At 28.9% G+C, this 24,590-nt stretch overlaps 1 protein-coding gene across 6 annotated transcripts in view; it reads left to right on the forward strand.

Moving 5' to 3' along the window:
• LOC107442573 (serine/threonine-protein kinase Nek8) overlaps positions 1-24,590 on the forward strand; it is a 51,886-nt gene that overhangs the window by 9,745 nt on the left and 17,551 nt on the right. For 3 of the 6 annotated variants that reach the window (XR_011636179.2, XM_043052620.3, XM_071177742.2), the window contains exons 6-19: positions 992-1,107; positions 5,470-5,573; positions 8,547-8,666; positions 9,312-9,453; positions 9,653-9,781; positions 11,109-11,234; positions 13,818-13,915; positions 14,520-14,537; positions 15,050-15,134; positions 16,348-16,505; positions 19,729-19,869; positions 21,706-21,828; positions 22,026-22,203; positions 23,501-23,716. Coding sequence is in view for 5 of the 6 variants with exons in the window: in XM_043052620.3 (XP_042908554.2) it covers positions 992-1,107; positions 5,470-5,573; positions 8,547-8,666; positions 9,312-9,453; positions 9,653-9,781; positions 11,109-11,234; positions 13,818-13,915; positions 14,520-14,537; positions 15,050-15,134; positions 16,348-16,505; positions 19,729-19,869; positions 21,706-21,828; positions 22,026-22,203; positions 23,501-23,716 (1,754 nt within the window). In the remaining variant the exon portion in view is untranslated. Of the gene's footprint in view, positions 1-991; positions 1,108-5,469; positions 5,574-8,546; positions 8,667-9,311; positions 9,454-9,652; positions 9,782-11,108; positions 11,235-13,817; positions 13,931-14,519; positions 14,538-15,049; positions 15,135-16,347; positions 16,506-19,728; positions 19,870-21,705; positions 21,829-22,025; positions 22,204-23,500; positions 23,717-24,590 lie in introns of all 6 variants that reach the window. The other 3 variants (XM_071177734.2, XM_087159025.1, XM_087159024.1) reach the window with 3 other exon arrangements.

Raw genomic sequence — 24,590 nt, forward strand, 5'->3', positions numbered from 1 at the left:
TGTTTCATATTTTACACAAATGTTTTTGATATATATTTTCACGAAGTATACTGAATTTTAAAGTATGAATAATATTTTTGTGAAAGATATGATCAGCAACTTTTATTTAGCCAGAAATAAGATGAATTTGATTTAACTCATGTTATGTTTGTTAACAGTATTTTCATATAGTGTAGTTTTAGAGTATGTAGATTGTGAAAATAAAAAATCACTTCTGCAGACTCATTGTGAGAGTGAGGGATGGATAAATTTTATTCTTATATAGTGTGCAAAGAAGTAATTTATTTAAAATTTAATTTCTTAAGAACTATTTGAAAAATTGCTCTCAAATTTTCTATTTTCCTAATTAATGATATATTCTTTCAAATTATGCAGAAATATTCAAAATATTTTAGACTATTTAAAAAAAAATATTATTAAAGATAATATTCTGCTTGAAATTACCCTTGAAAGAAATGAATTTTATTATTGTTTTCATATTTTTTGATTTGTTTAAAAAGTTCTTGAGAATTGCCGAAATATGCAAAAAGTGAGATTAACATTAAAGGATCCAAGCTTTCGACTGCTTTCCTGATCAAAATATTGGGACAGTATTTTCCAGTCTGTAGCTACCCCATATTTTGGGGCAATCTGAATCTGTCGAAAAAAAGGTATGTTTATGCAAAGAAAATATGTTTTTGGGAGTGATTTTATAATTTAAAATAGGCCCTCAAACTATTAAGAAAAATTTTTTGTGCATGAAAATTGAACAAAAGTTATTTAGAATGTTCCTGTTTTCTCCACACTGTACATCTACTGTAATTAAATTAGATGTAAAAAATAAGTGTAATAAAATATAAATGAAATAAAATACAAATGAATTACTTGATATTAGATTTGAATAATCTAGTATGTCCAACTGCTCTCGAGTTTGCTGCTGTTAAATGTCATGTTTAATTTCTTATAAGTTTTTAAAATTTATAATTTATGTTTTTTTAAAAAAAAACTAAAGGTGCTTTTGGGACTGCCGTCTTATATCGTAAGAAGTATGATGACTCATTAGTCATTGTAAAGGAAATAAACATGCATGACTTGACTGCGAGTGAAAGACAGCTAGCTATTAATGAGGTAAGTATGCATATATATGTGTTCATTCATAATATGTATGCAACCTATAGTAAAATTGTATCATATTTTTTCTACCTCAGTTGTTTTTTTTATTTTTGAAAAACCACAACTATGAAGAAAAAGCAGAAAAAATCCCATGAGAAGTTACGATTAATGATTAAATGAGGAATAAAAGACTTTCCTATCTTCATTTAGGGAATAGTTTTCGTTTTTTAAAAATTTGATACAGAGAAAAAAGAGACCCGATGTTCAATTTTCTGATAATATCAGAGAGACCGGCAAGTAATGTAGTTTCGGCGCATTAAATATTCGTTAGTCTTAAAGACCAATTTGTTTTTTTCGATTCATTTTCAATACAGCATTGAAAGGGTTGTTGCTAACGAGGGTGAATACATTAATGATTAAAAATAAAATCTTGATAACAAATATCAAATGCACAGAAGCGACGTTACTTTCTGGTCCCCTTAATAATTTTATTTATCTGCGAAATACGTGTGATGCTATGGTAATAAATTTAGAGAAACTTTAAATAGGCAAAAATCAAAACACATATTTAAAAAAAGACAATTAAGCAACCGAAAAAAATATAATTTGATAAGATAAAGGCTTAATGCTGAAAGGGAATAATAGAGGGAAGTACATAGCGGATAACCCAAAAATACTTAAAAGGTCCATTGGGTCAAAAAGGAAGAAAGCAAAAGTTAGATCAAAATTTTGAATAAGTAAACTGCAGTCTTATAAAAATTTAAATTAAATTAAATTTACATTATTATTCTTATGCTCTTTCTATTTAATGGAAAATAATCAGGTCTTCTCACTGGTGTTAGTATTCTGGTGATTCTGTATCCATGGCGGGCATGACTAGGCCGAGATATAAGAAAAACATCAGTTTGTAATGAATAACAACTAGTTTACTTAAACATCACTACTATACTTGAATGCAACGTTTCTCTCCCTCCCTAAAACACTCCTTTTCAAATAGCAAGTATAATCACACAAGTATATTTTTTATTTATAATAAGAGCATAATCTCGAACTTAAAATCAACTCTAGAGCGAACACTCGTAAACAAATCACCTTCACCAGTCAGAAAAAAAAGAAAAAAAAATTTGGCCTACTTAAGAAAAACTAACTTTGTTTAAAATCTGTCTAACAATACTCCTCTTGGGTCGTCCAGCATTTTTTAAAACAACAATTGGCTGAAATTTCAGCAAATAGAAAACAAATTCACAGCGAATTCACCTACACATTAACCAATAGTTAGAAAATGGGAGAGCCTCACACAAGACCCTTAAAAGTGTATTGGAAAATTTAAAAAATACTAAATTAATCCAAAATTAAGCGAGAGAAACATTTGTTTGGTGAATGAAAAATTTGTAACAAGATAGTTGCTGCGTTAAAAAGAAAAAAAAAAGATATCTATATGTTTCCTTTTTTGAGGATAGAGAGCAGATTTGCTTGTCAAAGAATTTTTAACAAGGATTAGTGGAACACAAAATACAGTTTGTTTTTGTCAGAAAAACTAGATGTTGCATTTTTAAATCGTTCAAAGGTGGTGAGAAAATGTAAATCTTATCCTAGTTTCAGAACAAAAAGGGAGTTGCATTAAAAAATGGGAAAGTATCGGCAAGCAAATTTAGAAAGAGAGAAAATGGAATTTTGTTGACTGATTCGTACCCTTTATAATTTTTTTTTCTTCCTCCAGATGAAAAGATTTGCATTTTCAGTGAAAATCGAGAAAGGTTTAAGTACTGCATTATCTTAAGAGGAGCAATAGTAATAATAATAATAATAAAATGAATAGAAGAGAAATGTACAATTTAAATTCGTTTAATGGAGAATAAAATACTCTCAATAATTAATAACAAAAATCTGAATTTTAAGCAGGAAAATTAGTAAAATGAGAAAATTAACCTATTTTCGTAGTACATACTACACAATTCCAAACACATACATTTTTGTTATGGATATGAAATATATTCAGTTATTAATAATAAAATATTTATGTTACAGATTTTAAAAAAATCATCTATTCGAATTAAAGTTTGTTTCAACTATATTAAAAATGGGTTACGCACATAGTAATTAACAAATTAAACAATAAAAGAGATGATTAAGTCATTGAGATTGAATCAAGCACTTGAAAGTGTGATTAAATTTTGTATGAAGAAAAAAATGGTTAAAGCTGCAGATTGGCTTAGTAAATTCTGCTATTGGGTGCATACATGTGTATTTGTTTAGTGTTTGTAATATTAAGTATGCCTTTACCAATTTCATCTATTTTCATTAAGAAAAGTCTTAATCCATTCAACACTCAATATAACAACAACTTAAAACATTCTAGGAAACTTTAAATTTAAAAATAAATTCATATTTATCTAATTAATTATTGATAAAAAATACTTAAATATAATTCATTTCATCAATTCATTTTTAATAAATGTTTAATTGTTGTGTTTTATTTTTTTTAGATTCACTTATAAGAGAGTCTAAAGGAAGCTTCTTAATTTTTTTTAATTTTTTTTACTGCATTTCATCAATGTCTTGTGTTTTGCACCCAACCTTCCCTTTGTTTTTGTGTAAGCACTATTTTTCTTTTAGTATTTGATGTAACATTTTTGTCTTAATTGCTTTTAATTGTTTTTAGAAATGTTCAATTTGATGTCCATTATTGACTGCTGACTCTTGCTTTTAGAATTTTTCTTTAAGATATTTCACTTTATTCACTTCTGATAATTAAAAGAAATACTTAAATTGATGTTCTTCTATGGTTGAAATCTATTTTATGCTGAGGAGCATTTGTTTAAAACTAAATTAAAAATTTGGGAACAGACAGCTGTTTAAATGTTATAACTGGTAATTTTTTATAGACATTTTTTTTTTCTGAGGCTGATGATAATGTATATCTGTCATTGACTAATTGAAATGTTATTCTTTTCAAAATTCACTGGCATTTTGTACTGTGCTAGGGGAAAAGTATTTGTACTTTCTACTCTAGCTAATATACTTTAGGCTCCTTACGATTAGTCTATGTGCTTTTAAGGTAATTAGGTAATGAGTGAAGAATAATTCAATCACTTTGAATTTGCGTAGGCTTATTCTTAAAAACCTATAACACGGCTGTTACTGTAAGACTTCAATAATTTGGGCCTATTTCAAACGGTTTCTCTTTAATTAAACTAATGGTAGGTGTGCTTACTCCTGTAAACCTAAATGTATTGAGCTGATTAGAAAATACTCAAGACTTTTATAATTATCCTGGTACATTATAAATTGATGGCGGTTTTTTTCAAAGGACGGGTTTATTTTATTAACCAATGGCAAGTCAGAGGGATGCCTCCTAATGAGGGAGGCAGGTTTGAATCACAGGAGTGGCTGATCAATATGAGTTCTGCTCCCAGCTTGCACAGATCATAGTGCCGAAGTAAAATATCTTCAGTGGTTTGACTTAGAATCTCTTTTTGATTCAAGATCCCCTTGCAATCGAGCTAACCATATGAAGCTCCCATGGATTTCCTCTCCTTGTAACTTTAATGCGGTTTAGTTCCCTCAAAAATCAGCAACAAAGGCTGGTTTCACACAATGCTTGGTTCAAAATTACATGGTAGTGGAGTTGAAAGTTGTAAACCAAAAAATTCTTTGACTGCTCAATATTGGTTATTAAATTATCCAACAGCATTTTTTTAACATTAAAGCAGCTATTTGCACTTCTTTTAAATTTTCGTTTCATTCATTGTTTTTCCAAATCATATTTTTAATTTAAAATGCATTCCTCTTACCATTGCATATATATATATATATATATATATATATATATATATATATATATATATATATATATATATATATATATTTGCTCAATCTTTTAAGCTTTATATAAACTATCCTTTCTATTTGTTCTTGTCTGCTTTTAAGTTATGTGCATTTTTATTGCATGATCTTAATTTAATATTACTTAGGCAGTATCAGGAATACTGTAAAACTAAGAATTTATTTGTAATTTGAGTGGAAAACACTTTAAAGATTTATCCTGAATGAAGAAGGCTGCATTTTGACAGAAAAAAAGGAACACCTGAATAACTTTTAATCTACTGATCAGATTTTCATGTACTAGACTCAGACTTACTGGTTCATAAGAGGGACCTCAATCGTGCTGAGTGATTAATGTAGATGATATTTTAAGTTCCAAATTTAAACACAAAAGCGTAATTTCTCTGTATAAATATACTATTTTTGCAACGTATTTGTATTCCTGACCCTCAAAATATGGGAAGGAAAAGGTAGCCGCATCCTGTAAAAAATGTTTTATTCTATAATAATTTAAGTTTCAAGATTATTAAGATTGTTTTTATCTTTTTTAAGGTCAGTGTGTTATCTATGCTAAATCATGAAAACATAGTGAGTTATTATGACAGCTTTGAAGAAGACGGATTATTAATGATAGAAATGGAATATGCTGATGGAGGGTAGGTATAAGGGAGAGGGGACATAAAAACCTCATTGTAGAAAAAATGTTGTATTATATCTTGGTAACTTCAAAAATGCTAATTATTACAGATAACTATTTTTTTCTAATAAACATTTTAACCTTCAAGTATGTTATAAAGGTATTCCCACATATTATTACAATAGATCATATTTTTAGAGCCGTGATGGCTCAGGGGATAGAGCATTTGCCTTACAACAGAGTGAACTGAGGTTCGAATCCCACCAATGGCTGGTCGATACGAATCCGCATCCGGCTTGCACCGACCACAGTGCTGGCGTGAAATATCCTCTGTGGTAGACAGATCATGGGTTGGAATCCCCTGGCCGTCAGCCTAACCGTGGGAGGTTCGCGTGGTCTTCCTATCCATGTAACGCAAATGCGGGTTAGCTCCATCAAAAAGTCCTCCACGAAGGTAAATTTCTCCCAATACTTGATCCAGGAGTTTCCTTGTTTTCTGGATTGGGTTTGAAATTACAAGGCTATGGAGTTGAATATCTAGTCGTAATATCTAGTCTTAGTAATCTAAGTCGTAAACCCATAAAATTGGATCGGTTGTTCAACGACGGTTATAAATTATAAAATAGATCATATTTTAATTTTCAATTAATCGAAAGTTAGATCAAAATGCGTGATTGAGAAAATAAACATTGTTTAGAATTCATTGTTTAGAAATTCATTGTTAAAAAAATGGACACAACAAAAGATGCACCTTTTCAATGTTCAATTTAAAAACTAAATGAGAATTTATTATTTACTTTTCCTTACTTAGCACAATCACTTCTGTAACTTTTACGGCATTTTTTTCATAATCGGGGCACTAGGCAACATAGTGGTTTTACAAAAAATTTTAATTTGTACAAGATCAATTTTATATCACAAATAATAATTTATAGGATCTTTGAAAACCTTGCAAAAAGAACTGTTGTTTTTAAATACCAAAAAAGACTAATTTAAAAAAATGTATTAAGTGCAATTTTCGTTAGAGAAGTTTGAAATGGAATCAATTAGTTTGTCCTTTTTCTTAAACACACATTTTGAGCTGTGTCTAATTTCTTAAACACATGTTTTTTGCTTTGTTCAATTCCTTAAACACACATTTTGAGCGTAACACTGGAGGGTGAACCCCAGCTCTTCACTATGACAGTTAAATGTTTTTTCTACTGAGCCATTGCAGATATTTATTTTACATTTTTAATTTATTTTCTAAGTCGTAAACCCATAAAATTGGATCGGTTGTTCAACGACGGTTATAAATTATAAAATAGATCATATTTTAATTTTCAATTAATCGAAAGTTAGATCAAAATGCGTGATTGAGAAAATAAACATTGTTTAGAAATTCATTGTTAAAAAAATGGACACAACAAAAGATGCACCTTTTCAATGTTCAATTTAAAAACTAAATGAGAATTTATTATTTACTTTTCCTTACTTAGCACAATCACTTCTGTAACTTTTACGGCATTTTTTTCATAATCGGGGCACTAGGCAACATAGTGGTTTTACAAAAAATTTTAATTTGTACAAGATCAATTTTATATCACAAATAATAATTTATAGGATCTTTGAAAACCTTGCAAAAAGAACTGTTGTTTTTAAATACCAAAAAAGACTAATTTAAAAAAATGTATTAAGTGCAATTTTCGTTAGAGAAGTTTGAAATGGAATCAATTAGTTTGTCCTTTTTCTTAAACACACATTTTGAGCTGTGTCTAATTTCTTAAACACATGTTTTTTGCTTTGTTCAATTCCTTAAACACACATTTTGAGCGTAACACTGGAGGGTGAACCCCAGCTCTTCACTATGACAGTTAAATGTTTTTTCTACTGAGCCATTGCAGATATTTATTTTACATTTTTAATTTATTTTCTAAGTCGTAAACCCATAAAATTGGATCGGTTGTTCAACGACGGTTATAAATTATAAAATAGATCATATTTTAATTTTCAATTAATCGAAAGTTAGATCAAAATGCGTGATTGAGAAAATAAACATTGTTTAGAAATTCATTGTTAAAAAAATGGACACAACAAAAGATGCACCTTTTCAATGTTCAATTTAAAAACTAAATGAGAATTTATTATTTACTTTTCCTTACTTAGCACAATCACTTCTGTAACTTTTACGGCATTTTTTTCATAATCGGGGCACTAGGCAACATAGTGGTTTTACAAAAAATTTTAATTTGTACAAGATCAATTTTATATCACAAATAATAATTTATAGGATCTTTGAAAACCTTGCAAAAAGAACTGTTGTTTTTAAATACCAAAAAAGACTAATTTAAAAAAATGTATTAAGTGCAATTTTCGTTAGAGAAGTTTGAAATGGAATCAATTAGTTTGTCCTTTTTCTTAAACACACATTTTGAGCTGTGTCTAATTTCTTAAACACATGTTTTTTGCTTTGTTCAATTCCTTAAACACACATTTTGAGCGTAACACTGGAGGGTGAACCCCAGCTCTTCACTATGACAGTTAAATGTTTTTTCTACTGAGGCATTGCAGATATTTATTTTACATTTTTAATTTATTTTCTACTGAAAGACGTATAAAATACCCAGAAGCTTCTCTTTTTGTAGATTATTTTTACCAACTGAGCATTTTGCATTCAGCCAAGTTAGCATAGGTTTTTTTTTTCTATTTACAATTTTTGAATAGAATTGCAAAGCTAGTTGTTTTACAAAAACAGCTGGTGAATGCATGTTTTTGGGCTTAGCAAATGCTCTCTTGGTTTAGTAAGGATGTGCATGTTAGCCTTTTAGAAATTGCTGAACAATTTAGAGAATTTATTGACAACACGATGCCAAGCACCATTGTTGGGGAAAAAAATTAACACAGTATTTATTTTATAAAATCTCTTATTATAATATCTTTTTTAAGTGGGTAAAATGAAAATTTTAATTGATACTAGTCTTTAAATCTTTACTTGATGTTTTAATTCTTTTAGAAATCTTGCTCAATATTTGGCTCAAATGAAAACATCGCTTGATGAAAAAGATATTCTTCTGTTTTTTAAACAAATAGTATCTGCCATAAAACATATGCACGATCACAATATATTGCACAGGTAAGTATTTTGGTTTAGCTTTGTTTTTCTATATTTTAGTTTAACATTTATGAGACAAAATATAGCATATAAAAGGAATCCATCTTGCTGTATAATATGGTTGCTGCTGTGTGTTCATTTTGAATTTATGCAGTTAATTTAGATTTTTTTTCTTCTTCCAAGCAATCATGTTTTGTTAATCTATTTGTGTTTTTTGTATTATTTTGAATGATAAGAAATTAACTTTAAATTATTAATATAAAAATAAATTATAATATACAACTAAATGTGCTTACTACAAATTACCTGAAATTATTCAGCAATGAATGATACATTTTCTAATGAATGTATTCACTACAATGAGCCTAGAAAATGTCAAGCTGATTAGAAAATACCGGAATCTTTTTCAATTAAGTTAGCGCATTGCAAAATGATGGCAGATGTTTGCAAAGAGCTAGATTATTCAGTTTGCCTATGCAGCCACACATATTATTCCAGGCATACACTGATTATATGATATCAAATCTAGACTCTCCACTTCTGAATTGATTTAAAGCATCATTAATTGTTTAACCATACCTCATATTGGCAAAGATATTTTGATAACTGTTACGAATTAAATGGTTATTAATTCACGAATGTTAATAAATACAATTTCATTAATAGAGATCTCAAAACTGCTAACATATTTTTGACCAAAGATGGTGCTGTTAAGGTTGGTGATTTTGGAATTTCAAAAATGCTGACAACAAAGCAGGGAGGTGCCATGACTGTTGTAGGAACACCATACTACATCAGTCCTGAAATGGTAAATAAACATTATTTTTAAATTCTGTTACTGTTGTTCTTTTTATAGTTACATTTTACTGTATATTGTTTAACTTAACTTCTAAAAATGTTCTTTTTTTACTGTGAGGTGAATGAATATTATTTTTAAATTCTTTTACTATTGTTACATTTTACTGTATATTGTTTCATTTAACTTCTGAAAATGTTCTTTTTTTTAGTGTGAGGGTAAATTTTACAATCAAAAATCTGACATCTGGGCACTTGGTTGTATTTTGTATGAAATGGCTTGCCAACAAAAAACGTTTGAAGGCTCTAATCTTCCTGCTCTTGTAAACAAAATTGTAAAGGTATTATTTTAAAATATTTTGTGTTATAGCTTTTTTTCTTATTTACATGGCTTAATAAATTATTTGGCGTTGTAATATTTTCTCATGGATAGTTGGGTTAATTTTTTAAGGTTTATTTTTGTTTTTTAAATACTCTATTTATGTTTCAATGTTGCAGTTTTGTACCGTAAAAAATTAAATTAAAAAAATACTTTATCATTTATATTATGCCCATATAATCATGTCTGCCTGTTCAAAGATTAACATTTGTGAAATAGACATTTGCTAGTTTTGCCAAGTCAATGCCATCTTCAAAAGTTACTTGCATTCAAGTTACAATGGTCAAAGGGAGGTGTACATTCAGTTACAGTGGTCAGAAGTAGCGTACTACAAGTAGAAAAATTACTGTAGTCGCTACATTTTTTCATAGTTTGTAGTGTAATGTGCTACTTCTTTTAAAAAAGTAGAGTAGTGCGATACAATGAAACAGTAGTTTGTAGCGATTCCTAGCAACTAAAATACTTTTTACGTTAGTTGAGAAAAGAAGCATGGTTCTAACGTATTTAATTTTTCAAATTTGATGGGTGCAGATCTTTAACAGAAATTACGTATTTAAAAATTAAATTTAACAGAAATTAAGTAAAACTAATATTTAAACTAACCATTACAAAAAATAGATAATTAATCACTTTGGTCACACTTTCATGTGCGAATGCATACTCGTGAAACATTGATGTTGTTTCAAAGAAACAGAAAGTATTTTCAATGTACTTAATTTCTAAGAGGAAATAAAAGAGCATTTAGCAATTGAAAAGATGCAATTATTTAATAATTTTGAATTTCACAAATTAAATATTCACTGTCGAAAAATGTATAAAAAGTTGAAGGTTAAATGAACAAATTTTAAAAAAATATTTTGGAAAAACGATCTTGCTTTTGTAAACATGAATAAATATTTCTTAATTATTCCCTTACATTTAATGTAAACCAATGTCTTATACAAAACCATTTTGAAAGTGCGTGTATATTAAGTTCTTCAGCAAAGTTCGTCTCCTTAAAGTAGGGAAGTAGTTACTACAATTTCAAAGTTGTTTGTAGTCACTACATTTTTAAAAAAAGTAGTTGTAGTAAACTACAAAAATAATGTAGTTTTTCCGACCACTGTATTTATATAATGCATGTTGCCAAAATCTATTACTTTTTTAGTGTTTTGTTACCAATTTTAATGTTGAATGAATTTCTAAGGGTAAATTTGATAAAAATAATTAACCAATTTTACAGTTTAAAGTAATTGCAAGCAGGGCAGTATTTTCTTTGGTTTCAACAGTTAAATGATGTTCTGTTTCAGGGTCAGTTTGCTCCAGTTCGAGGCAATTACTCACCAGGATTCAAACAGCTGATTCGGGATCTTCTTCAACGAGATCCAGACATGAGACCGACGGCTACTGAAATTCTAAATAATAGATTACCATCTGTAAGTGCTTTTTAAAATCCTGAAGTCTTATAAATAGTGTAGTAAATTACAGGTTTTAGTGAAAAATATAAAATTAAAATGTATGGCTTTGATGCCATAATAGGCATTGCATATTTCTTAGCTTCAAAAATGAATTAATTTCTTAAATTAATTTTTTTTAATAATTCTTAATCCAATTTTAATTATATTAAACCAATTATTAAATTTTTTTTACATTTTATAAAAAGTTAATATAAATATTTTATTCTTTTCTTAACAATCAATGTAATGGCTAACTTTTTATTTCAATACAAGGGTAATTCTTTGGAAACATGACAATTCAGAACAAGACATTTCTTCAAATTTAAGGTCTTCAAAATAGTCAAAATTTTTTTTGTATATTTATTTACATTTATTAATATCTTACAGACAGCAGTGTAGTTTATTGACATTTGCTCAAAAAAAAAAAAAAAAAAAATAGAAATTCACCGAATTTTGAATGCCAGGAAAATGACATATTAGCCTAGAAGTTAAAAAAAAGTCATTTTAAGCTAATAGTAAGTAACTCAACTTGAGCCTATGCGTTAGATGAACCATGAATTGCTTAAATTAATTCTTTTATCCACTGTAGGAAGAATCAAAAATTTTTTTGTTACTGATATGTACAGAGTAAAATTGTGTATAATAATCAATCATTAAATATAAAATAATAACTTAGATTACATTCAAGCATATTACAATCTTACAAAAACTTGGTATTAGGTTAATATTTGCTTTCTCTCTTTACATTCAACTGTTTAGAAAAATTTCTGGTAACTGTTTCTATGTCTTGGCATTCATAAGCCAGGATAAAGACAATTTGCCATTATATAGCATTTAACTTTACTTTAATTTAACATTTCGGCCTATGATGTTTACACTCTGCAGAAAACAACAGGATTTCTTGAAATAACTCAGGTAAATCCATGTAGTTTATGTTATTAATGATTTCAAGAAGACAGGAAAATGACAACATAAGAACCTACTCACCTTGAAAAATTTTTTGAAATAGGTTTTGAACCAGAAAGTTGGTTCTTTATTCATGCAATAAGACATGTTCAGGTAGGATGGTATTCTAATCAATCTATTAACATAAGATATTGATTGCTGGCGCTATCTATTTTGGTTATTTATCACTAAATAAAAGTAGTCGGGAAAATGACAGATTTTCTTGTGACAAGCAAATTATTGACAGAAAAAATTATTTTCAGCAAAGTTTTTGTAAATAATACTCTCTGCATATAGTATTCTAGAAATGCTTACAACGGTGGAGATTAAAAAAAATTAGATACAGAAAAATTTATGGGAAGTTTTGAAGCTAGTTATTATTGAAAATATTGTTTGTGACGTACCAGGAAAATAACATTTTGAAATTCAATAAAAAATTTTAAATATATAAAACAGTCAATGCTAGTACAAGGTCATTTTAAAATACTAACAGCAATGTTATTTATTACAATTTAAAAAAAAAGTTCTTTTAGTAGTATAGTATTAGATCTTGAAGCAAGAGACTGTAAATTGTCATATTTTGTGAGAATGACTCATAAATGTAAAACTAATTATTTCACTGTCACGACTAAATTGAAAACAAAATCTATTTATAACTCTTTATTCTTTCTTTCTTACCACAAAAATGTTCCAGTTACATGGTTGTACTTATTCTTACAGTCCTTTGACAATTAGCCATAGCCAAATTTTTTTCAAGTTTAATATTGAATAGAGGAGGTTGGCTTTGTTTTTGGATATTTTATCTTTTGATAAATTGCCAACCATAGATCTCTTCCCATTCTTCTAATTGTCTGTTGGGAACAATTCACATACTTTAAATTTTTAATTCTTGGCATAAGGACTGGGGGCTTAGGCCCTCAGCCTGAGCTTTAATTAACGATTTTTCTTAATGAGAGAACAAGAATGATTCTCTTGATCCATTTCTTTATTTTATAGTTTTGGATTGTGGCCATGTTCATTATAATAAGATTCACGTAATAAATAAATTTTTCCGAAACGATTTTTTTTGGAGATAAATATTTCTCCTTCATGTAAAAATTAAAATGTATTTGAAGCAGCCATAATATGCTTGATACTACGATGATGCTACCTCAAATAACAACTACCATCATGATGACCATATTACTATTTTCATTCTCTTGTGTCTAAATATAAACAAGTGCATAAAATGTATGTTAAGTTTTTTTTTATTATTATTATTAAAATAATTAAACACTCATATCTGGTGAAAAAAAGCAATTGCTGTATTTATACTTATTTTTTAAACTGGATACACTGAATAATTTAGTATGATATCTATGTATTTGGAATTTTTTAAAATTTTATTATGTGGGGAATTAAAACAAAACAATCTCAAAAATTTACCAATTTTACACTTAATATAGCATAATTTTTTGTAAAAATATTAATTATTACAAAACAGAAATGGGTTTCTAGGAAATGATATTTGAGCAATAAAAATATTAATTTTAAATGATGAATGTATTTTATTGCTTTATTAAACTGTTTTGCATTATTTGCATATTTATGTGATTAAATGTATCATAAATTTTGTAGCTTATAATGGTGTATGATGAAGATAATAATAAAGATTATGAAGATTCCGAAATTTCAATGGATTTTGAATATCAAGGGCAGCCTGGAAATTCCAAAAGGTTTTCTAACTTTAAGTTTTTTCAATTTTTAATGCCTTTTGCAGTTTTAGTAATATCAATAGTGCTAGTTCTAAACCAATGAGCAAATTCCATTTTTTAAATGTCTCTGATGAAGGATCTAATTAAAATTTTTAGCTCATCTTAGGATCGGGATTAAATTGGCTCCTTTTTCCAAATTTCAGGATGCTAGTGTAACTAGTTCTAGAGTTTAAATAGGGACACACAAACTCTTCTTTTTATTATTATAGATTTTTAAAACGTATACCAACATTTAGAACATTTCTATTTGAATATTAAGAAAAGCAGTAAACTTTATTATTTAACATTTTATTAGTCATTCAATTCAGAATGATTTTGTCCACCACTATTTACAAATAACTTAATTATATTAGTTTTGTAGAAAAGATTTTAAATGCGTGAAAAACTAAACAAATCAATTTGGAATCTTAAATTTTAATTTGAATACCACTTTAAATATTCTTTGATGCTAGTTGAGATATGCATATATATTACTTAATTTTAATATGTTATATGCACATGTCAAAATATGTACGCATGCATTTTGTTTTTATGTATTACAACCTGATTATTTTTTTCTTTTCAGCTTCAGTTCAGATCTGAGGTAATAAATATATATTTTTATTTCTTTTAATTTTTTGATAAAAAAATTACTAATTTTTATTTTTATATCTACTCACTATGGCTATTACATATTTGTATTAAAACCATGATTTAAAAATGTGAATCAGGATACATCTGAATAATTTCTGATTTATAATTTTTCAACCTTTTTATTTGTCTTTATTTAATTTTTTAAAGCAATTATTTTTATTTTCAACTATTATGAATCTTTTGTTTTTTTGGAGTGAATACTCAAATTGATTTAAGAATGTATATATTCAGTTTATAATGCTGATATTGTATAAGTTCCATACTTCATGAAATGAATTATCATGCTTCAATTTCTTGAAGTTTTTACTACAATTATATTTATTTTATTTTTGTGACTATTGTTTTATAATGAATCTCATGAACATTTAAAATTTCTGTGTAATTTATTTACATATAAAATATAATATAATTTATTTAATGTTTTATGTTTATGTTTATTTTTATTATATATGTTTTTATTAGATCTGTGTTGTATGAAGTGAAAATGCATGAAGCTGATATTTCTCTCACTCCAATACCTCTTCCACCCCGAAGTAAAATAAAAGAGGTAAAAAAAATTTTAAGATTTTATTTCATATTTACCAACAAGATTATTACTCTTTTAAAATGATTTTCGTTGCTCAAACAACTTTTCAACATCCTCCCACTCTAAAAAAAACTTTAAAAAACACACTTAATTATCATTTTTTTAGCAAGCATTGGTTCTGAATTTAAATTGCAAACCCTTCAAGACTCTATCTAAAGAAATACAAAATTTTCATAAAAGGGGCTTACCCAAAGATTTTGAAAAAAGCTTAACAAATTAATTATTAAACAAATAAAGTTCATAAAAAGTTTTATAGTAATTACTAAAGCATTTAATATAACTTACATTTGCGTTTTTTTTTCTATATGAATATGGTTATCCTCATTTAATTATGCTGGATAATTAAATAACTCACTTTTATGAATAAAATTTAGTGGAACAAAATTTTTTTACATGAAATTAATGTTAAATTTCTTCATTTAAAGCATTATTTATGGTTATCAGTCCTTGTTTAATTCTATCAATAGCTCTTTTCTCTAATTTGGATAGAGTGCTTAAAAGTGCTTGATTTTTAAATCATAAAATGAGTACAAAACCTGATTAAAAGAGAAAAAATTGTTTTTAAAGAAATGTCTCTACAGCAAGAATGGAAAAGATGATGAGAACACAATACATGGTCACTTCAACAACTCCTAAGTGCTCTTTTCATACTCCCAATTGTTGCCGTGGAAATTTAAGTAAAAATTTCATTTTATTAGCAGTTATATAGTAAATGAGAGGGGTTTATTATTTGCATTTACCCTCTTAAAATTTTTAGAATGTGGAAAGGTAAGTAGAGGAAAAATGTTCAGTTAAACATGCGTCAAAACAATCTTCAATTACATATTTTTTTGAAAGAAAATAAATAGCATTATATTTATATAAACTGTGCTTTCATATAAATCACATATGTTATACATTTCATTTGCATTGATTTATTTTTACATAAATTTAAATGTCTTTTGTATTTTATGATACTAAAGTGATGCAATACCAAACAAATCTAATTATAATTGTTTATTGTAAATAAACAAATATACTATAATTCTTCAAAGTAAATTCTTATAATTGTTTAAAAGTAAAATTTATTAAAAATATAGCATTTAAGATTAACTAATACACTCCCCTCAACATTTAACAATAGTTCTCATTTTAACAATATAAACCTCCTGCTTTACAAAGATATATTTGATAGGTTGCCCTCAGTTCCACTCACATGATAGTTGTGACAGCTGAACTTTTGGTGTACACTTGGGGTGATGGCAGAAAAGGTCAACTTGGACACGGTAAGTTGGAGACCTGGAGAGACAAGCCATTTTGTGTTGAAGCTTTGAAGGGAAAGAATATTGCCCGGTAATTAAGCATTATAATAAGCCCTCCATTTTATTGCTACTTTTTTTTAAGTGTTACCAAAAATTTGCATTAAAAATGCGTAACTGTTACTAACCAAGTGTTCAAAAATAAAATATTCTTAATATTAAATAAACTTTCAGATAGTTTCTATTGATTAGTTTATTGAACTTAGCATGAAAAATTTGTTAAATCATTATTTCATCTTAATTATTGATGCCTTCATTTCATTAACTTATAAATTTTACATTAACAGTTAATTGTAAAGACACCTTGTGGCTGAGTGTTAGCACTTCGCGCTCCCTGGGTTCGATCCTCGGGCTGGGCAAGGTTGACTCAGCCTTTCATCCCTTCAGTGGATCGATAAATGAGTACCAAGCATGATTGGGAACTAAACGCTGGGGGTTTCGCATTCGGCTGACCACCTAACAGGAACATCTGCTTCTGCACCCCAGAGCCCACGGTCAAGAAAACTGAGATGGGCACATTTGACCATGGCCCTCTAGGGGCTGTCGCACCACTGAGCTTAGTTTAGATAATTTTAAAAAGAAAGCCTTATGTCCAGTCATTAGCCTTAAACATGAAACCCAAATAGATTTGGGGAGGTGTCTAGGAGCACATGAAGAGGTTAAGAGGTTTTCCCAAGATGTTCCTTGCAAGAAGTTGTTGCGTAATATTAACATAAAATTAATATAATATAAATAAATCAAAATACCTCTCCAAATACATATACTTATGAGTAAATTTATGAATAGCCTTATACTTATGTATATACCAAATACTTATGGTTATACCAAATACTTGTGAGTAGCCAGTTCATAATAGGGATGCATTCAGCAATGGGTTGCTAAGCAATTCCCAATCTTTTTGATGTGTCCGAAACCAGCTGAAGTTTGAAACAGCTAAACCACCCTGTATTTAGTATTAAAATTTTTATTTTGAATATATATATATATATATAAATAAATACAAGAAAACACAAAGAAAGTTAAGAAAAACAATGCACAGAATAACAAATCACTTCAGCAGTGCAGTAAGAATGGCACTTTAAAACCCTCTAGTGACACTCAATTTGCGCTTTTGTTTTCATATTTTGTAATCTGGCAATCATGTTGCGAAAACATTTTGAAATCATTCTTGAAAAATTTCCCGTCCATGTATGTACATCTGATTTCGCTACTTGTTTTATAGTTTATGTTTTATACTGTTTTTTCTTTTATTTTATTTTCTGTTTTTACATGTTATTTTTACTTTTTGTGTTCTATTTTATTTGTTGTAATTCTTGTAAAAAAATTTTTTGAGTGCTCCTCACACTATTGTATTAATATATTTTGCTTTAGCTTTATTGATTCAATATCAGAAAGCACTCTTTTTTGCGATATTATCGTGTGGGCTAATGAAAAGATTATATCTTTTTTCCGGTTTTTTTAAATAAAATTTCATCCTTTTTTTTTCTTTTTTTTTTTAAACTGTTGTTTGTTATTTTTTTACTTATTATTTCCCCCCCCTTTTTTTTCCTCACATGTCTATAATTTTTCTTTGTTTTATCTTCATTTTGAACGTGTGTATATATATATATATATATATATATATATATATATATATATATTTGTAACATAAAAAGCTTCTATTAATCTTATTATGTTAGTTTCTTTGCTATAAAACAACTCCTACTTTATTACTAATTAATTATTCAAATCGAAATACTTTCTCACACTTTTAAAAGCTACATCCTGTTTCTAAATCTATTTTTGGCCCAACTATGCATAAATTTAAATAAAAACATTCTTCCCTTTTAAACTACGTGGGAATCACTCGAGCTAGTTCTTAAACCAATAGTAATCCTTGGGACTTCCCTTTTCCCCTCCAATATAACAAAATAGAGGGAAATTCCCTTGCTACTTTTCCTAAGATAAAAACTTAAGCACACAGTTTTGGAGTGTGAATTTGAGCTTCGCCTTTGCTAGAAAATGTCTTAAATATACTATGTGAAGCTAATAAAATTTTTTTTGCCTTCCAACTGCTATCTGCGTGGCCTAACAACACTCACCATGACTGCTACCCTTTCATATATATATATATATATATATATATATATATATATATATATATATATATATATATATATATATATATATATATATATATATATATATATATTGATGCTTTAAAATGAAAGTGTATGAAAAGAAAAAACATTGATAGAAAATGTTTTTTTTTTGTTGGTTACATTGTAATTTCTGTTTTGTATTCTATTTTATTTTATAACTGCCATTGTACAGCCAACCCAATTTTTTGAGTTTACCACCACTAATGTTAAACGCCGTAGCCTTGTAATTTTGAATCCAATTCAGAAGACCAGGGAACTCCTGGATCAAGTATTGGGAGAAATTCGCCTTTGAGGAGGACTTTTTGTTATGCCTAACCCTCATTTGCGTTGCATGGAGAGGAAAATCATGAAAGCCTCCCATGATTAGCTTGACGGTAAGGGAACTGTAACCCATGATCCATCTAACACTGAGGATATTTAAAGTCAGCATTGTAATCAGTGAGAGCCAGGTGCGGAATTCATTTTGACCAGTCATTACTGGGATTTGAACCAGGTTCTCCTCAGGTTCACCACTCTGTTTTGTATTGTAAAAATAGTAGTTGCATTATAATGCTTTTAAGCAACAGCTCAAATTCTTTAAAAATTGTCATCACTGTGGTGATCTTTGCTGACCAAATTAAATTCTTTGCAACGTTTTTTGTGAAATATAATATTGGATGAATAAATATAAACTATAATTGTTAAGTAACTTTTGTATTAATATACAGTCAAGTATTATGAAAAGCAGAACTTGAATGGCAATACAAATAGATTAAAAAAGTATGCATCAAATTTACAAATTATTGCTCCGATTTTTTACACAAAATATTAACTATTTTTTATTTTGAGTTGTTATACATTTAAAGGATTGCAATACCACATACCAGATGATGCATTAGGCAAGAAAATTCCTTTATTTTTATTTTAGATTATTTACTGAACCAACCATTTACTTTGTAGGAATTAAGTGAAATTCTTAAAACACAAGTTTTAAAAAGTAACCTTTTAATATTTGTCTTTAATATAATAATATATTTTTTTTTAAGGAAAGTGATCTAATCAAAAGACTTCTGCATTTTTAAGTTAGTGTAAATCTATATTTTGATGATGTTGAGAAGAATTTTTGTTGTCTTCTAGAGTGTGTGCTGGAGAAGGCTTCAGCGTGTTCTCCAGTGACAATGGAATCCTGATGACTTGTGGGAATGGATCCCAGGGTTGCTTGGGACATGGAGACTGGAACATGTGTGTCAAACCTAAAATCATTGAGAAATTACTCAGGTATCTCTCTAGTGAATGGATTGAGATGTTTATTAAAACTCAAAATAACTGTTTTAGCTTTCAATAAACAAATAAAAATTATTTACATTTATATAGATGGTTGATTGAATGTAAACAACAACAAACTTCCTAAAATCGGAAGAAATTTAAAAAACTTCCGGTGCATACCATCACTTAAGTTATGCTTACGAGGTGATGCGTGAACAGTCATGATATTCTAGGAAGTTTTATTATTGTGATTTGTGTTTAAATTTGTGCATAATTTTACCATTCATTAGAATTCTAACAGGTCGTGAAGCTAAAACAAAATTAACAAAGCTATATCACACATAAATAAAGTGAAAGGTTAGCCATGTTTTGAATGTTATCACATATTTGGCTATATTTGTGTAAAATAGCACCCTTTTTAATTTTTTGGATAGCATCATAGCACGCTTGCAGAGTCTTCCGAATTCATTTGTTGTTTGTTTTGCTGAAAGTTAGCTTGAAAGAGCGTGTATGAAAACATTACAAGTATAATAATATTTCATGGTGCGTTTTTTTCAAGCTTAGGCTTTGAAATCAGTCAGAAATAGTAACCCAGAAGTCTTGCGATGAATTTTAGCTCAGCTTTGCATGGTCAGCCATCCATCTCCACTTCTATTTTATTTATATTTGTTTTCATAACAGATTGTGGAGATTTCACTTCAAAGTTTGATTCTTTATATAAAATAATTTATGGATTTTTTCGTATGTGATAAAATGTTATCTCACATTTTTTTTGAATTTTTTGCAGACTTTTTTTTTAATGGGAATTGATTGATTTTTGTGATTGGGTTGGTATTTTTAACTGTAACCTATTAATATAATTCTGTTTTCATTTTCTCACTTTTATCACTACATGGTTTTTACTTGATCAATCAATCTTCAGGGGTGATTGTTTTCATATCATTCTTCTGTGTCTAAATACTAGAAGAAGGACATGTTATTGCACATGCAGTACAAATATCGCAGAATTCCACGTATCTCAAGATCATTGGTTCGCAGCCTTTCGCGAATCAAAGACTTATAATCTATCTAACTTTGAAACTTTTTCTAAATCCTGTTAACGAAACGTTTACATACATGCGATTCTTTTCATTTGGCGGATTTCGGCCATTTTGAATATGTGGAACCTCGTCGGAATTCGCTAAAATCTCGACTCTTATCAACGCGATTTTAATTCATAAACATCAATTTTTGTATTTACCTAATTTAAAAGTTACACGTTACGATTCATATTCATGCAATTTGAAAAATCGCACATCGCGATTCCCCTATTCGTGCGATTTAAAAATCCAATATCGTGATTTATATTTGCGTGTTTTTAAAACCCAAAACCGCGATTCGTATTCACATGAGTTTTAAACAATATCGCGATTTGAATTAACGAGGTTGAAATATCTAACATCGATTTTCGTATTTATACATGATTTAAAAACTGCGCTTTGCGATTCGTATTCACGCGGTATAAAAATTATGCAACGTGATTCGTACTTACACAATTTAAATTTCAATATCGCGATTTTCATTTTCGCGTTTTTAAAATCCAATATCGCGATTTATATTCACGTGATTTTAAAATCCAACATTGTGATTCTTATAGGAAATAAATTTTTTCTTTCATTAGTTACTATAAAAGTGTGATATTCTTCATTAGTAGATAATCATAAATACCAGTTCATATAATTATGTTAAATATGGAACATGTATGGTATATAAATTGATTTCGATTTTTTTAACATAAACTTTTCAGCTTTTTTTTTGCTTTGTATCACAACTACCTCTGAATCTTGCCTTTTTACCTTTTCATTCAAGTATCGATGTGTCTGATGTCAGTTGTGGTCCAAATCACGTTGTGGTGGTCGGCCGAGAAGGTGATGCCTATTCCTGGGGGTGCGGTTCGGGTGGACGACTTGGTACAGGCTCTGAAGAGGACTGGTATAAATTATTATCATATTCTTACATTGTAGTTTTGGTTTGGAAAAAATGATTTAAAAAAAAACTAATTTGTGATAATAAAAATTCTTTGTTATGTTTAAAATGTTTTTCAATAAGTTTTTATATCATAGGGATATTGTTGTTATTTAAGCCCTTCAAATTTTAACCATTTATAAGAGTGTAATTCTTTATGTTAGTTGTGCTCCTGTTGAAATTATATTCCCTCATGATGCGAAAGTGGTGAAGTCATTTTGTGGACATGATGGCACCATGTTTATTACAGAGAGAGGGACCCTCCTTGCATGTGGAATGAATGATTTCAACAAACTTGGAATGAATGAACAGAGGGGGTTCCTCATTCAAATGATTGCAAAGGTATCTTGTGAAAACAATTTACATTCTTATTGAAATGAAGTTTTAAATTTAGGTTTAATCTACCACACTGACAAATAAGTTACACAAGATCATTTGTTATAACAATCTAAAATATAATAACGTGAATATTATTAAAAATGTTTGCAATTAATTTTCTCGTTAGAGGTATCATCTAAGTGCGAGTCTATTTTTAAGGATCTCAATGTGAACTAATTTTAGTAGCATATTATATTGTTGTCAATATAATATGCTACTAAAATACTTAATATAATATGATGGGGGCCGGGATAGCCTGGTCGGTAGGGCGCTGGGCCCATATCCAAGAGGTAGTGGGTTCGATCCTCGCTGGCCGAAGACTCCCCGTGTAGTAAATGGTGACTGATGAACGTTAAATCTGTCGAGTCTCAAAGTCCTCCATGTTCCCACAACAAATCAATACCTCTGGGGGTACTGATCCAGGAGTTTCCTTGTCTTCTGGATTGGTTCAAAATTACAAGGCTACGGAGTTGAACGTAAGTAGTCGTAAACCCATGAAATTGAGTCGGCTGTTCAACGACGGTTATAAAATAAAGTATAATATGATGCTAATGTGTCTAGCAACTGTATATGATTTAATATTAAATCTATAATTCTTTTTGCATATCAATTTTGACATACAAGAATTTATTTACGGTACACTTTCGATATCTCAAACTTCAATATCTCGTAAACTTTGTTACGCCAAAAAGAAAATTTTTTCCGTATCCACCTAATGTTAATTTGAATTCCTATGTCGAAGATTTTCTTCTCAAAACCTTTTTATGTCGAACTTTTTTCGAAATAGAAATTGAATTTTTTAGGAAAAATCACAAAGTTTGTTGTAAACTAATTCTTTTCTATTTAAAGCATAATAATTTTTGTCTTACCTTTAAAAATAAAGTTATCATTGATGTATTTAGACATATATTCAACTCATCATTACATAAATATTTAATAGTAGTTATTCTTAGGTTTCATGACTCTACATTTTAGAGTAATATTTTAGAATATATTTTTTTACTTTTTAAAACATATTTAGTTCTGAACTTGCTATCTCGAAAACTCGCTATCTCGAAATTTTTTTAGCATCCCTTCAGCTTTGAGTACACTGTATTTTCAGAATATTTTTTATTAGGAGGGTTGCAAGCGTAAACTATGAGGTTTCATATCATTCATTTTATGGTGCATGCATCTTGTTATCTGATATGGAAATAGTGCATAAATAAAAGTGATATTTCTGAACATTCTTATATGTTACTTCATGTTTTTTTTATTGCAGTGTAATGTTGAGAAACATAATATTCCTGTGAAACTTAGCTGGCTGCGTCAGAAAGCAATATCTGTCTCTATGGCTGCGATGCACACAGCTGTTTTGGTGGAGCCAGGCAAAATAATCACCTTCGGCTTCAACAAGAATGGTCAACTTGGAAGGGGAAACACACGAAATCATTCCTCACCAGCCATTGTGAAGTCCATGTCTGATCGGACTGTTACGGTATCTATGGCTCGCTCATATTTTTAAAACGACAAAAGGTCGAATTTATTAAATGATTCACATGCATCAGCATCTTCTGTTATTTCAATGACTTCTTCAGCTACATTTACTATCTACAATATTTTATTCTTTCGTTGCTGTAAGAGTAAGGTGTAAATTATTGTTCTGAATTGCTTATCCACATACAATGTTTGAACAATTTTTACTAAAGGAGGTTTCAAAACACTTTTAAACAGAATAGAATTTTTACCAACAGCATGATATTTTTTTCTGACAACTTTAATAAAATAATTTTTCAGAACTTTATAAAAATATTAAATGTAATTTAATATTATTATTACACAGTGAAGACGCCTGGTGGGTGAGTGGTAGCGCTTCGGACTCCTGTGCCACAGGTCCTGGGTTTGATCCTCGGACCGGGCAAGGTTGACTCAACCTTTCATCCCTCCAATGGGTCGATAAATGAGTACCAAGCATGCTTGGGAACTAAACATTCAGGGTTCCCCGTTCGGCTGACCACCTAACAGGAACATCTGCTTCTGCATCCCAGAGCCCATGGTCAAGAAAACTGAGATGGGCACAGTTGACCTTGGCCCTCTATGGGCTGTCACGCCACTGAGTTTAGTTTAGTTTTTATTACACAAGGAAACACTGCTTCAGGGCTGTCAACTGCTTTTTATAAAATTGCATTTCATAAGATACTTTAAATTCTTGATTTGTAGTGAGTAAAAAAAACTACTCTCAATATTTATTTTTTTACAAAGCAGAGCAACATGGCATCGCTGCTGCATGTATGTATTTTTATAAAAACGTAAGTTTTTACTACCTCTATTGCTTTTTTTCTCAAAATAATATTTATTGTCAAAATAAGACT

Source organism: Parasteatoda tepidariorum, chromosome 3 (assembly GCF_982258835.1).
Source record: "Parasteatoda tepidariorum strain Cologne lab strain chromosome 3, Ptep-v5.0, whole genome shotgun sequence".
NCBI lineage: Eukaryota > Metazoa > Arthropoda > Arachnida > Araneae > Theridiidae > Parasteatoda > Parasteatoda tepidariorum.